General features: G+C 40.5%; 2 protein-coding genes, 1 long non-coding RNA gene and 1 pseudogene across 5 annotated transcripts in view; 1 reads left to right on the top strand and 3 right to left on the bottom strand.

Moving 5' to 3' along the window:
- Window positions 1-15,190, bottom strand: part of LOC144065962 (uncharacterized) — a 174,673-nt gene that overhangs the window by 43,952 nt on the left and 115,531 nt on the right. The window lies entirely within an intron of this gene.
- On the top strand, window positions 849-1,534 carry LOC144066094 (claudin-15-like; annotated as a pseudogene).
- Window positions 1,733-9,004, bottom strand: LOC144065949 (N-alpha-acetyltransferase 38, NatC auxiliary subunit-like). 3 transcript variants are annotated; one of them, XM_077589200.1, is made up of 4 exons: window positions 8,856-9,004; window positions 2,508-2,900; window positions 2,222-2,390; window positions 1,733-2,138 (listed from the first exon to the last, which is right to left on the bottom strand). In XM_077589200.1, the coding sequence occupies exons 2-4, from the start codon at window positions 2,580-2,582 to the stop codon at window positions 2,026-2,028; spliced, it is 357 nt and encodes a 118-aa protein (XP_077445326.1). In that variant the 5' UTR covers window positions 2,583-2,900; window positions 8,856-9,004; the 3' UTR covers window positions 1,733-2,025. The 3 variants fall into 3 exon arrangements, with proteins under 3 accessions (XP_077445326.1, XP_077445327.1, XP_077445328.1); XM_077589201.1 differs by having other exon boundaries at window positions 2,222-2,361; window positions 2,692-2,900; XM_077589202.1 differs by having other exon boundaries at window positions 2,222-2,357; window positions 2,692-2,900.
- Window positions 6,771-13,772, bottom strand: LOC144065865 (uncharacterized). Its single transcript, XM_077589064.1, is given in 2 exon segments — window positions 6,771-9,623; window positions 12,963-13,772. Coding segments are annotated over 2 exon segments (2,691 nt in total). The 5' UTR covers window positions 13,093-13,772; the 3' UTR covers window positions 6,771-7,062.

The following is a 15,190-nucleotide window of genomic DNA, read 5'->3' as shown; positions in this document are numbered from 1 at the left end:
GATCAGTCCCGGAAGGCATTAAGCTCGTATCTCGAGGTACCACTGTATCCTCTTAAGAAAGCAGTAAACAACAAGCCATTTTTCCGCTAACATTGCCATTGCTAATTAAAGGAACTCTTTTTTTAATTGACCTATTGACCCTGCAATCCTTAAAGTTCCATGCATGTTCGTTTTCAAAAAGGACCCCAAAGGAAAGGGGGTGTCCCGCCTCCTCTTTTTTATGGCTTCTCCTACACGCATCAGTGATCTGGCCTGCTTGAGAAAACAGACACAGCTCTTTTGTTATTGAACTATTCTACATGTTAAATATTACTTTCCTAGTAACGTTAACTATTAGCTAATGTTCAAGTTTAAATTCAACATAGTTTCTTTTTTTTTTTAATCGGCGCAGAACATCTCATCTTTGTCGTCACTACATTTTTCATTGGAATGGAAGTTTTTAAATGCAAAATGGATGACTCTGTGAATAGCAGAAGTCACTGTGGCTAAGACAGTCGCCGGCCGAGACCGAGTTGCTTGCGCTGGGGGTCCTTAAGACCTCCAGGAGCAGATGGAAATGGCCACATGCCTCAGTATATCTGTTTTGATTAGTTCAATTGATTAGTTTTGAGAATCAGCTTGTGAGGACTCAATTGAGAAGAAGCAGAGTGGCGCAGCAGAAGCGTGCTGGGCCCATAACCCAGAGGTCAGTGGATTGAAACCATTCCCTGCTACTTCAAGTCAGTTCATTTTTTGAAGAAGCCAACAACCTCACTCCACTTTCTCATTGCCGTTGCTGTGAAAAAAAGATCTTGACAATTATTCATTCTGTAAAAGCTACCATTTCTCGCTTCACATTCTTCATAAGGATGCCCACCGATCAAAAATCGGATCAGAATTTATGGGAAATCGGGGCCGATCGCGTCACGTCTCGTAGATTCTACGAGAACCTGTGGATGTCCTGCGCCACTGACTCCACCGGACTCCACCGCTTCCGCCACGCCGAACACGCTCGAGTCTCGCTCACTGGCTCGCCTCCTCCGTCCAGGTTACGTCCAAGCGTCCCGCGCCCTCATGATCGCGCAGGTGGTGATGGGGGCCTTCAGCCTGGTAGCGGCGCTGGTACGATCTCAACATCACCCAGGACTTCTTCGACCCCTTCTACCAGGTAGGATGGTACCGCCGGCGGGAAAGGGTGGGGAGTGCACTGATGCAGCCCAACCATCTGGGGGGTGGGGAACGCGCTGACGGCCACCCCCGTCCGGCAGCAGGTACGAGATCGGCGAGTGGCTGTACATCGGCTGGTGCTCGGCCGTGCTGGCCGTCGTCGGGGGCGCCTGACTCACCTGCTCCTGCAAGACGGGCCCCTGGGAGAAATAGTGAGTGATCTCCAGGCTGTCCTTCCTACTTTCCGCTCGCAGGACTCGATCGCCACGCCATCTGTCTTTCTATCCGCAGCCCCTTCCCCCACCAAAGCAGGGTGACGGTGCATTCGGGAGCGGCCCCGAGCCGAAGAGCGACCGCCATCACCCACGGCCGACACGCATACGTGTGAACGGGAGCCCGCGACCGATCGGCTCCATCTTTTTCGAGTCTGGTTGTCGTTTAGGCGCTCCGCTTTTGCCCAGTGTTAGTTAGTATTTATGTCAGATGTTTGCATGTGATGGAAATCTCTTGGTGTGATTCTTGATTTGCGTCTTTTTCTACCTTTTTCTTCCAACCATGCACAATAACGCAAATTGTTCAACACACATTTATGTTGCATGCATCCATTTTAATGTTATTTGCACATTCAATGGCTTTCATGACAGCGTTATTCAAGTTTTTGGGCGCTTGCATTTTCTGACGGCGAGTTGACGCGGAGGTCGGACCGCATTAAAAGAGGCCCCAAACAACGGAGCGGGATCGAACTACACGTCTCGTGTTTTTCCTTCAAAGTGTCCCATTTCGACGACGGACCCCGGCCTTTTTGCCGAGGCTGGCGTACGGGGTGGGGAGGGACGGCCGACGCAGCTTGACGCTGAACGGTCGCAAGTGTAAAAACGGCTAGTGGCGGACGGCGTCGTCCAGAATGTCCGCCTCGGCCTCGATGGACACCACGTGATGACCCGGAATCATGGCGAGGCCCAGAACTCTGGGTTCCGTCTGGGAGAAAGTGTCTGAAACGACAGAAAGGAGGAGAAAGCTGAACATCCAACACGAAGAACCTGCTTGGGGCTCAGGATTGGGCTCCCAGTCCCACCTGCGGATTTGAGGAACTCCTGAACCGAGCCCAGGATGACGTTACAGTCCCGGTCCGTGCAGAGGAAAAGGCCCACCAGCGTCCGGCTGTCGGTCATGCGGATCCTCATGTTCTTGTTCAGGAGGCCCTGGAGCTTCTGCCTGGCCAAGGACGACGTATCGCCGTGGTCATAATAGTGTGTATGTACACACGCACACGCGCGCACACAAACACAATGTTGAAGGGACATCCAGTTAGACAACAATCGAGTAAGTAACAAGTTTGAATTCAAATGCATTTCGCCCACCCTCCCCATCCAAGAAATCCACCATCTCCTGCTTCCCGGACCAGCAAAACCAGTTACCAAACACAACGAATCCATCAGCACCCTGCTGGTTTGGGGCTGCTCTCGGGTTCTGCTAATCTGAGCGCGAACGAGTTAGCTTGAAAACGCCCCGAAATAACTTGTATAAAAGAGAAAATGAATCTACACGAAGCAATGGTCCGTTCTCCTCGATTGTTGCCATTTGGGCATCTTCTTCCTTCTTCTTCCGTGGCTTCCAGCCGGAAGGATTTGGCAGACGGACGGACGGGCGCTTGCCGACCAGCGCCCCTCTGTGGTCACAGGACGCAAGGGTCAATACTTTCCAAGGGGGTTTCGGCAAAACTCAACGAATGCTTGGATTGTGGGTTGGACTTTCTGCCGACAGAGAGCACAATGGACTCTTTCACTACCACTGACTGCGACAGTCGTCCAATCGTTTGGCCCTTTTTATCCTTCTGCCGTGAACGAGTAGACGACGTCCGGAAATTGATATAATTATCAAAAATTAAAAATCCCTTATTTGTGTATGACGTCCCCATTAAAACCATCACAAGTCCTGATTTTGTCAGCGTTTCGGAACAGGCACTTAAGAGGACAAAATTCATTTTCCATAGATAGACTGTTAGCGGAATTGGTCGGTATTGGGACAACTGAGTAGCCTTTTTTCCTTTTTTTAATCACACACACAAACACCCCAAAAATATGAATGACTCATTTGTATCAAGTTTCAGCATTTTTTTGTTTTTTTTAAACAAGATTCATGTTTTATTGAAATGGAGTAACCACAATAAACTTACTTAAAACAGAATTATCAAATTAAATTGAGTTCATTTTGGTTACTCCATTTAAATAAGGCATTAATCCTGTTTAAATGCAATACATACGTAATTCAAGTGAGCCCTTTAAATTGTTTAAATGTTTTTATATGTGATTGAGAAAGAAAAAACGCTCCGCGATTGTTGCAATACCAAAAGTGTCCGTCAGAGTGAAGTCTCCCCATGTAAATGCCATTTTGTTCTGTTAAGTCATTAGAGACGTAGGGAGACTGTCTTCTTGTGGAAATTATTGGTATTGCTACCACGGGGAGTATCTTTTTTCTTTCTTAATGACATAATAAAAATAAATAAAGGGCTGATTTGAATCACGTTTCAGCAATTTCCTGTATTTTTAAACAAGATTCGTGTCTTATTTAAATTGAGTAACCTAAATTAATTCAATTCTAATTAGATTTTTCAGTTTTAAAATGAGTTTAAGATAAAAGCAAAATGGACTGATGCAGTCTGGGGTTGATCCAGGGACCTTTAGATATTCAGTTTAACAGTCTCCCATCTGAGCTACTTCAGCTGGCAGAGTCTGCTCAAAACCTCAACTACAGATTGACCATTGGCCTAATTGTACTACAAGAGCTCGAGATGTTCCTTTTTGTTGCAAGTATTTTTCAGTCCTGTTTGTATTCAATTCATTGATTTATTTCCTTGTCAGCTGATTGGAAATTGGTTCCTTTATCAGAATACATCTCTGTTACGTGTCCTCTTCTGGCAAGAAATCTTCTGATTGCGTTGAGCCGAGCATCAGTGTCATTGGAAGATAACACTTCCAATGAATCCATTCAGTCATCATGGGTCCCGCGTATCTTCGTAATGGGTTGTTGGAGCATGTACTTGCGGACTTTAGACAAAAGGCAGACTCCACCCTAGACTGGTTACCAGACTGGCTTAGGGCACATAGAGAGACAGACAATCATTTGCACTCACAATCATATTACCATCAGGAATTGAGCCCACAACTCCCCACATTGAAGTGAGGTGAGTGAACCAACACACCATCAGGCAGTCTCCAATAAACTTTGTGTGTTCCAAATGTATTGTTCTTATCGCAAGGCATGTGAAGTTTACGCAGTGGTGGACCGTCAGGGCCTTCAAGACCTTCTCTGCTGGCCTAAAAAATATCTGATCACAGACTGATGTTAATTATGTTTTGTCTATGAATACTTATTAAATAATTCCAAATTGTCTGTCAGCTTCCTTTCATTGCTTTTCCCCTGGTTGCACTGCTTCCAGATGTGTGTTTTCATATTTAAGCATATAACTTATCACGAATAAGGACAACCTTATTCCAGCCAATACGACCTAGAGTAAAAGTAACACTAATATAAAATGAAAGAAAATCAGCACACCTAAATCAGAAACTACCACTCCACACATTTTGGGTAAAACCGGGGAAACAACGTTGCTTTTGTACCTAAAAATGCAACAAATGCTTCAAAAAAGATTGCGTCTTGTAGGTCATGTGACACACATTGGTCCATTCAGAATGTAGCAATTGACTTCTTGGACTTATCCCACAATGCCCCGCAGCTTCCAGCAGTAAGGCAACTCACCTGTACTTAATAACAATAAAGTCATTTATTTCAAATTCAATCTGTTGCGTTATTTTCTCAAATGCAAAGGAAGAAGAAACTTGAAGTTTCTATTTGGATTTCTCAGACTTTGACGTAAATTAATATTTGGTGTTATCCTGGGGACACCATGTCCTTAATTAAAGTGTATTAATAATGAACCGATCATTGTGTGTGTGCGTGCGTGCGTGCATATGTATATGTATATGTATATGTATATGTATATGTATATGTATATGTATATGTATATGTATATGTATATGTATATGTATATGTATATGTATATGTATATGTATATGTATATGTATATGTATATGTATATGTATATGTATATGTATATGTATATGTATATGTATATGTATATGTATATGTATATGTATATGTATATGTATATGTATATGTATATGTATATGTATATGTATATGTATATGTATATGTATATGTATATGTATATGTATATGTATATGTATATGTATATGTATATGTATATGTATATGTATATGTATATGTATATGTATATGTATATGTATATGTATATGTATATGTATATGTATATGTATATGTATATGTATATGTATATGTATATGTATATGTATATGTATATGTATATGTATATGTATATGTATATGTATATGTATATGTATATGTATATGTATATGTATATGTATATGTATATGTATATGTATATGTATATGTATATGTATATGTATATGTATATGTATATGTATATGTATATGTATATGTATATGTATATGTATATGTATATGTATATGTATATGTATATATATATATATATATATTTACAAAAAGACTTAGCAATTGGTATAAGAAGTCAAATGTCTCTTGTTTGTTATTGGAATTTACTCAATCTTTTTAGTTATATATAACCATTAATAAAACAAAAAAAATTGATGGCTTGAAACTTCTCGTTGATTGTCCATTGCTTTCACCTGTGTGTCACCCAACTGTTTTTCCATGTCTGTGTATTTATTCTTGTGTTCTACCTCTTTTGGTTCTTTTGTTGTTGTTGTAATTTTGGATTCTGGGTTTATGTGTTTTCAATTTGCTTTTGCTTTAATTAAAACCCTTGCTGATTTTGTCAACAAAAAGACCCAAAAAGTATTTTTCACCAAAAAGAGAACTTTATTGGAACTACCAAAAAGATGACACGTTAAATAGGTTTAAAAACATGATTTATCTTATAATATGACAAAAGTATAAGGACATTGTAATACTTATTTATTTTGAGCAAATTCATTATCTTTCACACCATATTTCTAATCATGTTTCTTAGATCCTAGATTCAATATATCAATTATTTTCATTAAAATGTGTCATGTTTGAATACCACTCAATATTCTTATTGGATTTGCTAGCAAATTCAATTGACAAAAACTGCTATTTTTCAAATTTCTTAGGCATGTCTTTAACTGTGAAGACATTTTTACATATTTACATCACATTATTGATTATTTACTTTGTAATTTCCTAATTTAAGCTCTACTATTTCGGGTAGAATTGTGAAGTTAATAAAATCTTCGACACTCAATTTTCTTCTACATTAATACCTTGACATACAAGTGTTCCAACATACAAGACACATTTGAGATATGAGCATACCAGATGGTTCCCAATTGTGAGTCGGTAGTAAATTAGAGCAAATTTGGGTGTTTTTTTTAGGATGGAAACGGATTAATTTGTATTTTGTTCATTTCTATGGGACGAATTGATTTGAGATATGAGTAAATTGATATACTGGCTCAATCCCGCAGTAAGCTCGTATCTTAAGGTATTACTGTATTTGAATCGTGTGGATCGATACTACACATTAAAAAGTTTAAACAAGATTTTCAGAATGCAAAATACAATTATATTTCGATTACAATGATCTTTCATACAGAAATTGAAAAAGCAAGCAAAGCCGTGATTGGCCACTCACGTATTATCACAACACATTTGCGTCTTTTAAGTCTATCCTTACGACTAAATCTCTGGCAAGAAGCTGAGCAGGAAAAGGGTTTCTGACCGATGTGGGTAATTGTGTTAAGATATTCCTGCCACAAATTGAGCAAAAAAAGGGCTTTTCTCCTGTGCGGGTTGTTAAGTCTTCTTTTCAGGTTTTTCCAATTGTGTAGCTTTTTAATTGGGCGGTTGTAGCGAATCTGTGGCCACAGACTGAGCAGGAAGACATTGTTCTCCGGTGTGGGTTAATAAGTGTTCTTTTAAGCTTCTCCTTTGGGAAAATGTTCGACCACAAACTGAGCAGGAACATGTTTTTTTGCCAGTGTGGGTTCTTGTGTGTCTTTTTAAATTTCCCTTCTCAGTATATATTTTACCACAAACTCAGCACGAAAATGTTTTTTCACCAGTGTGGGTTCTTGTGTGAATTTCATAACTTCCTTTCGTTGTAAATGTTTTACAACAAACTGAACACAAAAATGGTTTTTCACCAGTGTGGGTTCTTGTGTGCCTTCTTAAGGTTTCCTTGTGTGTGAATGCTTGACCACAAACTGAACACGAAAATGGCTTTTCACCAGTGTGGGTTCTTGTGTGAATTTCAACACCTTCTTTCGTTGTAAATGTTTTACAACAAACTGAACACGAGAATGGTTTTTCACCAGTATGTGTTCTTGTGTGTATTTTTAATTTTTCCTTCTGTGTAAATGTCTGACCACAAACTGAGCAGGCAAATGGTTTTTCACCAGTGTGGGTTCTTGTGTGTATTTTTAAGTGTTCCTTTTTAGAGAAGGCTTTACCGCAAACTGAACACGAAAATGGTTTTTCACCTGTGTGTGTTCTTGCATGACTATTTAAGTGTCCCTTGTAATTAAATGTTTTACCACAAACTGAACATGCAAATGGTTTTTCACCTGTGTGGGTTCTTGTGTGCATTTTAAATGTTCCCTTGAGTGTAAATGTTTTACCACAAACTGAACACGAAAATAGTTTTTCACCAGTGTGGGTTCTTGTGTGTATTTTTAAGCTTCCCTTCACTGTAAATCTTTTACCACAAACTGAGCACGCAAATGGTTTTTCATCTGTGTGGGTTCTTATGTGGATTTTTAAGTGTTCATTTTGATAATAGGCTTTACCGCAAACTGAACACGAAAATGGTTTTTCACCAGTGTGGGTTCTTGTGTGAATTTCATAACTTCCTTTCGTTGTAAATGTTTTACAACAAACTGAACACGAAAATGGTTTTTCACCAGTGTGGGTTCTTGTGTGCCTTCTTAAGGTTTCCTTGTGTGTGAATGCTTGACCACAAACTGAACACGAAAATGGCTTTTCGCCAGTGTGGGTTCTTGTGTGAATTTCATAACCTCCTTTCGTTGTAAATGTTTTACAACAAACTGAACACGAAAATGGTTTTTCACCAGTGTGTGTTCTTGTGTGCCTTCTTAAGTTTTCCTTGTGTCTGAATGCTTGACCACAAACTGAGCAGGCAAATGGTTTTTCACCAGTGTGGGTTCTTGTGTGTATTTGTAAAACTTGCTTTTGAGAAAAGGCTTTACCACAAACTGAACACGAAAATGGTTTTTCACCTGTGTGTGTTCTTGCATGACCAATTAAGTGTCCCTTGTGTTTAAATGTTTTACTACAAACTGAACACGAAAATGGTTTTTCATCTGTGTGTGTTCGTGCATGACTATTTAAGCTTCCCTTCTGTGTAAATGTTTTAGCACAAACTGAACACGAAAATGGTTTTTCACCAGTGTGGGTTCTTATGTGGATTTTTAAGGATTCATTTTGAGAAAAGGCTTTACCGCAAACTGAACACGAAAATGGTTTTTCACCAGTGTGGGTTCTTGTGTGTATTTGTAAAACTTGCTTTTGAGAAAAGGCTTTACCACAAATGGAGCATGAAAATGGTTTGTTACCCGTGTGGATTCTTCTGTGCATTTCAAATTTTCCCTTGTGTGTAAATGTCTTACCACAAGCTGAACATGATAAGGGTTTCTCCCCAGTGTGGCTCCTCATATGTGTTTTCAAAGAAGACTTTTTCCCAAAAGTTTTTTCGCCACTGGGATTTTTCTTAACATCTTCAACATCATCATCGTCAAAAAGCAAGTCGTTGTCATCTGATAAAGGAGCAATTAAATTTTCTGCTCGCCATCCTTCTGTTGAGCTGCCGCTCAGAAGCTCCGCCCCTCTGTTGGCCACGCCCAGATCACCTTCACTCTTGAAAGGCTCACCAGTTGACCATTTGACACATTCCTCGTTTTTGATTGGAGGTTGCTCTTCTCTTTTGCACGGTTGAGGGAACTCTGGCTCCTCCTCTTTAATTTGGGGCCATGCTGAGGCGTTTAAAGGCTCCGCCCCTCCGCTGGCCACGCCCAGATAATCCCTTTTCACAGACTCACCTGGTGACCAGGTGAAATGATCTTCCCCCTTTTTCATTGGAAGTTGCTCATCTCCCATTTGTTGTTGAGGCAACTTTGGCTCCTCCTTTTTAATTAGGGGCCATGTTGTGGTGTTTGCAGGCTCCGCCCCTCCGCTGGCCACGCCCTGAACATTTTCCATCTTCACGAACTCACCAAGTGACCAGGTGAAATCATCTTCCACCTTTTTTATTGGAAGTTGCTCATCTCCCATTTGTTGTTGAGGGAACTCTGGCTCCTCCTCTTTGATTTGGGGGAGCTCAACTGCCCCTTCAAGGTCAACAGACTCCTGCCCATCAGCACCAAGATCATTTGTGAAACCTGGCAAGACACAAAGATAAATGATTAACCATTTTCTAATTATAAAATGACTGAATTTCTTGTTCACAGAAATGAAACCAAACGTAAGAGGGCGCCATACATTCATTTCGTCACAATGCAGTACTTACTACTGTAGTATTCTATGAGTTGAAAACTGTTTATAGGTGCATTTTTCTAAGTATGGCACTATTGGTCAGAAAAGTTTCTTCACTGGTGATGTAGCTCCTTAAAATTAGTCAAATCTTTTTTGGAGCCTTTTCATTGTAAACATTCTCTTTTATGTTTTAGATTTTAATTTAGTTAAAAGGCTTTCGCCAAAGGGGAGGCATTAAAAAGCATTATCTTTTATTCAGTAGCAGGTCTATTATTATTTGGGGGATTAATTAGATTGAAATATAGGTACAGTGGTACCTCTACATACGAGCACCTCTACATATGAGCAGCTCGAGATACGAGGAAAATTTGGAGCAAATAACGAGATGCGAGAAAGCCAGTTGGCCAAGACATGAGATGCTGTTTATCATTGTAGCGCACTGTCTTTTTTGCCACATCTCTTTCGTGTATAACAGATATCTACGAGCACTGGGGGGAGCGTTGCATTTTTTTCAGTGTTTTTTCCCTTCACTCAGCGCGAATGCCGGAGCGATTGCTAATAAGAGCAGTATAGTATATATTACTTCTCGTTAGCTGCTCATAAGAACATCGGGGGCACTGGCTCTCTCCCCCACAACTCCTCGAGTAATATCTCTGGTTGCAACTATACCTCTTTGTAACGTCTCTGCAAGCACTGAGCGGAGCGTTGCATTTTTTCAGTGTGTCCCCCCCCCCCCGCCTGTTAGCTCCCGTTAACGGAGCGATCGCTAATTGAAGACTACTTCTCGTTGGCAAGTGGTCGTGCGTTATCCTATTGTGAGGACATTTGTGTGCATCATTTTCGGAATATTTTGAAGGGAATGCAACAGCAAACAGCCCATCGATGGCGAACGTGAGTGTGGAGGCGTGGCAAACAGCTAACCTGGCCAGAAGGTATAAAAATGTAAAACCAAATTAGAATTCAGTTTTGTGAAAAGTTACATTATACGTCTGTTTGAGTGTGTCTGTATATATTAATCCGAGTTAATTTAAATTTGTTTGTTCGGTTTACGAGTGCATTGCCGTGGAAAGTCCCCCCCTATGTCCCTCTCTGTACCCTCCGCGAAATCCGTCTAATTTTAGTTCCATTAAACACATTTTATTACTATTAAACCACTAGTTGTGTTACTTTGTTAATAGATGGCGAATTAGAAGAAATAAAACATTTTTTCCAATCCAATATCCTGTTTTTGGTGTTTTTTCAGAGGGTTGGAACAAATTAATTTGTTTTTAGTTCATTTCAATGGGAAACGTTCGCTCGAGTTACGAGAAGATCGACATACGAGCTCAGTCCCGGAACGAATTAAGTTTGTATGTAGAGGTACCACTGTATAGTCTGATTGGACACTCTAAATTGCCCCTAGGTATGAGTCTGAGCGTGAATGGTTGTTTTTCTCCTCGTGCTCTGCGATTGGCTGGCCACCGATTCAGGGTGTTCCTGGCCTCTGGCACGAAGGCAGCTGGGATAGGCTCCAGCACCCCCTATACAAGATGTAGCATATCAGAAATTGAATGAATGATTGTTGGAATTAAAAACAGTGGGAGAAGCCTTATGTAGCCTCGGCAGCAAACCTCGACTGGGTAGATGGTGCATTTCCAGACAATTTTCTGGCACTCGGCTGCCAGATTCAAGTATTCGGCCTTCTTGCGCTCGAAGGTGGTCTCGATCCCCTCCACTGATGGTACTGTTAGTTCTATGAGGTAAAGTGCTCTTGCCTTGGAGGACCATATCTCAATGTCTGTGCGGAGTGATGTAGTGATGATCTCTGATGATAGTTAATATTCTATTCATCTATAAGCTGCATTTGAATTTTAGCATTAAATATGAAGTACTTTCGCAGGCCGCACCACGGAGTGGCAGTGGGCCAGATTTGCCCCCCGAGCCGCAACTTTGAAACCATTGTTTGAACGCTGCTCTCGTTGTTTAGTGCATCTACATCTCTATTTTTTGAATGTTCAATTTAGAGCATGCAAATAAGTGTTATGTCACTCAAGCATGTAGCCAAAAATGGAGGGCAAGTAGCAGGAATGACTCTTGAACGCCTCTGGGGGGCGCTCGGGCTTTGCGTAATTTGAAAAATACATAGTTTGTTTGTGATAAGGATACAATAAAAGGAAAGCTACTGTTTAATGCCGTTGTTAAGTACAGACGCTCCCCTACTTACGAACATTCAACTTACGAACAACGGTACATACGAACATGTCTGCAAATTGCATTTAAGTCGAAAAATGTTCGTAAGTCCAATTTTGTATTTCGCGCCTTTTTCAGAGTAGTACTTCTTTCCGCCGCTAATACCGACGCCTGGCGCTGTGAGAGCTCAGCTCACCCAGCATCTACCTTCTTCTTCGTTGCAATGCGGAAGTGCGTGAATGTATCTCCAGTGTGCAAAGAACCTTTTTCATTTGTATCATTAAATATCTCATGCATCCATTATTGAATATGGTTGGTAAAAGGCTAAAGGCTTCTATTGAGGGAGTTGCAAGGAAGAGGCAAGCCATTTCATTTGAAACGAGTGGCAATAATAACGAGGCTTGATGCGCGTGAGAGTGGTGAGCGTTGCACATACATGTACAACTTGAATGTTCGACCGTCAGTACCATTTATGAACAGAAAGATCGAGCAGCAGGACCCAAATATTGAACGTTGTACAAAGTTTGCAAATCAATTGAATGATGCCATACAGTGCTACCGCATCATTTATGATGAAAAAAAGAAGAAAACTGTGCAATCGTCGTTAGATCGCTTCTTTCGGCCAGTTTCTAATACATAAATCTCTCTCTCTCTCTCTATACAGTACTGTACATATTCTCCATTTTATTAAATGTTTTTTTCAGTACAAACCAATGCGTGTTACTTATACAAGCCTTAAACATACAAATGCACTTATATCAACCTTAAATATACTTATATAGGCCTTAAACATAAAGTATAATACAAAATATAGCACTGAATCAACTTACAAACAAATTCAACTTATGAACGATCGCTCGGAACCCAACTCGTTCGTAAGTAGGGGAACGTCTGTATTAACACGCGTTGAGACTCATTTCCCTCCTAGAGTGGTTACATTTAAATAGAAATAGAATTTATCACGTCTTTCTTCGAATGGTGCTAGTGCGAATTCATGAAAATGTACGTACGTTACCATAGTTTCATGTAAATAGAATACCTTTAAGGGAATATATGGAAATAAAAAGTGTACCCACCTTCTAGTCTATAAAGAACAACTTTCTCGTGCGTTATGTTGCAAACTGTCGATTGCTCGTGAGTTGAATGCTCCTGTTTGACCTCAAAAAGTTCCTCCTGGAGCTTTGGGCGTTGTGTTCTTGCCGACATTTCCACACGTGAATTCTGATGATGGCGGCGGCTTTGATAGCAGCTAGCTAGGCTAAGCTAAATTAGCCCGGAAACCCCCAACGAGTTCTTCAACGTGTTTCTTAGATAGCTGCTACTATGCTATGCTAAAGCATAAACAAGCACTTCGACGACTTGTTTATTTGATAGCTGCTAGCTATGCCGAGCTAATATAGCCAGGAAACCTACAACGAGTTCTTCGTCGACTTGTTCCTTTGATAGCTGCCAGCTAAGCTAAGCTAAAGCATAAACAAGCTCTTCAACGACTTGTTCCTTTGATAGCTGCTAGCTAAATTATGCTAAAGTATAAACAAGCTAGTCAACGACTTGTTTCTTTGATAGCTGCTAGCTGGGCTAGCTAAAGCAGGTTTTGCTGATAAATAGTGATGGAACGAGCGACGTTGGTGCGTCAGCACTGTGCCGATAGTTCAAGAGAGAAAGCCCGTTTTGGGGCGTGTAAAGTTTGAAGAAAGAATCGCGTGACCGGAACAGGAAATGTATCGTTTGGCCAAAGTGTGATAATAGTTTAAAGAAATAAACTGTATCAAAGTGTCGTGGGTCTGTTGGACGGACTTTGGCGTAATTATGGCTCGTTCTAAGAAGTTTTCCCCAGTGTGGAATCATTTTGATCGTGTGAGGCAAAACGAAATATTCACTTTTATTTCACATGATTTACCAGTTAACAAAAATGTGGACATAAGTTAAAAAATGTAACTCAAATTTGATTTATTTTACTTATAAACTCCATACCTGTCAACCTGGGCCAATTCCTCCCCGTATTAATGATTGGAATTCCCCGTATTAAGCAATAGAAAACCGTACAAATGCAACGCGGCACATATTTGCTCACATAGGGTGCACGTAAAAGTGTTATGGTCGCGCCGCGTTGTCGTGACGCGACCGTGAATGTATTCGGACCCAAGCGCTATGACTCATAGCTGCTTAAATAACGAAACAGGAAATGATCATTTCCTGTTTCGTGTGAAAGGGGAATGCGTGTGCGCATATCATGCTTAAAGCATGACAATATTAGCATTTGACGATGACGTTTTCGTCTGGTACCAGTGACCGAGACGATCCGGATTAGAGCCGAAATGCGTAAAACGAGATCCGTTTTACAAAAAACGTACTTAAAAAAAAACCCGTACAAAAGTTGTTATACGGCGTACACAATTTGAAATGATCAAAAAACGTATAAAATACGGGAAAAACGTATAAGTTGACAGGTATGAAACTCCGTTTGGAATTTAAAAAAAAACATGGATTTTTTTTAACCTGCAATAATTTTATAACAACTGCAGAGGTCACTATTGGATGACCAACACGGTTTCAATACAGTGCCGACACAGTGTGTCAATACAGTCGTACCTCGACTTAAGAAATGAATTGGTTTAAGCAGACAACGGCCATCAAACATGGAGAGACAGCCAATGAGAGCGCAGTGTAGGGAAATTGTCAAGCAAGAGGCAGTGCATCCGCGCAAATTTCAAAATAAAATAACGGATATAGGAAATGTATTGATGTGGCACTCATTTGCATCTCAAAAGGTTTCGTAACCTGAAAATGTTGTACCTAGAGGTAAGTAGAGGTACTACGATGATTTGTTACTTTAATAACATGACTTTTAGAGTATGACGCCGAATAAACGCCAGTGAGATGTATACCAATTTCCCCCCTTCCCAGACAGCTGTCTGTCATTATCACTGTTGTCTAAATCCCACCAGACGCTAAGCTAAGCAGAGCTTAGCTCGCTGATTTTCATTGACTCACTGTCCGCCATTGACTTTAATAGACGTCAATTCCATTTTAAGTGAGAATGCTGCTATTGAATCATTGAATTATGTCTGCCAGTCCTCCCAGTTCAAATTGTTTTGTGTCAGGCAGATTAATTTATTTACTTGATAAATAATATTACATGGCTCAGAATTAGTTTATGTAGTACGTAAACACATCCCGTATTGTCCGGACTATAAGTCGCACTTTTTTCACAGTATGTATTACTTAAGTGCGACTTATGTTTTTTCCCCCCTCCCTGTCCACCAAATTCCTGTTTTTTTAGACTATAGTAAAAAAATACAGG

This window comes from Stigmatopora argus, chromosome 20 (assembly GCF_051989625.1).
Source record: "Stigmatopora argus isolate UIUO_Sarg chromosome 20, RoL_Sarg_1.0, whole genome shotgun sequence".
NCBI lineage: Eukaryota > Metazoa > Chordata > Actinopteri > Syngnathiformes > Syngnathidae > Stigmatopora > Stigmatopora argus.
Note: the sequence above shows the minus strand (reverse complement) of the source record. Positions and strands in the feature narration are given on the sequence as shown.

Bases quoted from the DNA above. Each gene is read 5' to 3' on its own strand.
- LOC144065949 (XM_077589200.1), bottom strand. From the start codon at position 2,582: ATGGATTCGTTGTGTTTGGTAACTGGTTTTGCTGGTCCGGGAAGCAGG. The intron at 2,391-2,507 runs GTGGGCGAAATG...ACACACTATTAT, and splicing joins GGATTTCTTGGATGGGGAGG to GACCACGGCGATACGTCGTC. The intron at 2,139-2,221 runs GTGGGACTGGGA...CTGTCGTTTCAG, and splicing joins GGAGTTCCTCAAATCCGCAG to ACACTTTCTCCCAGACGGAA.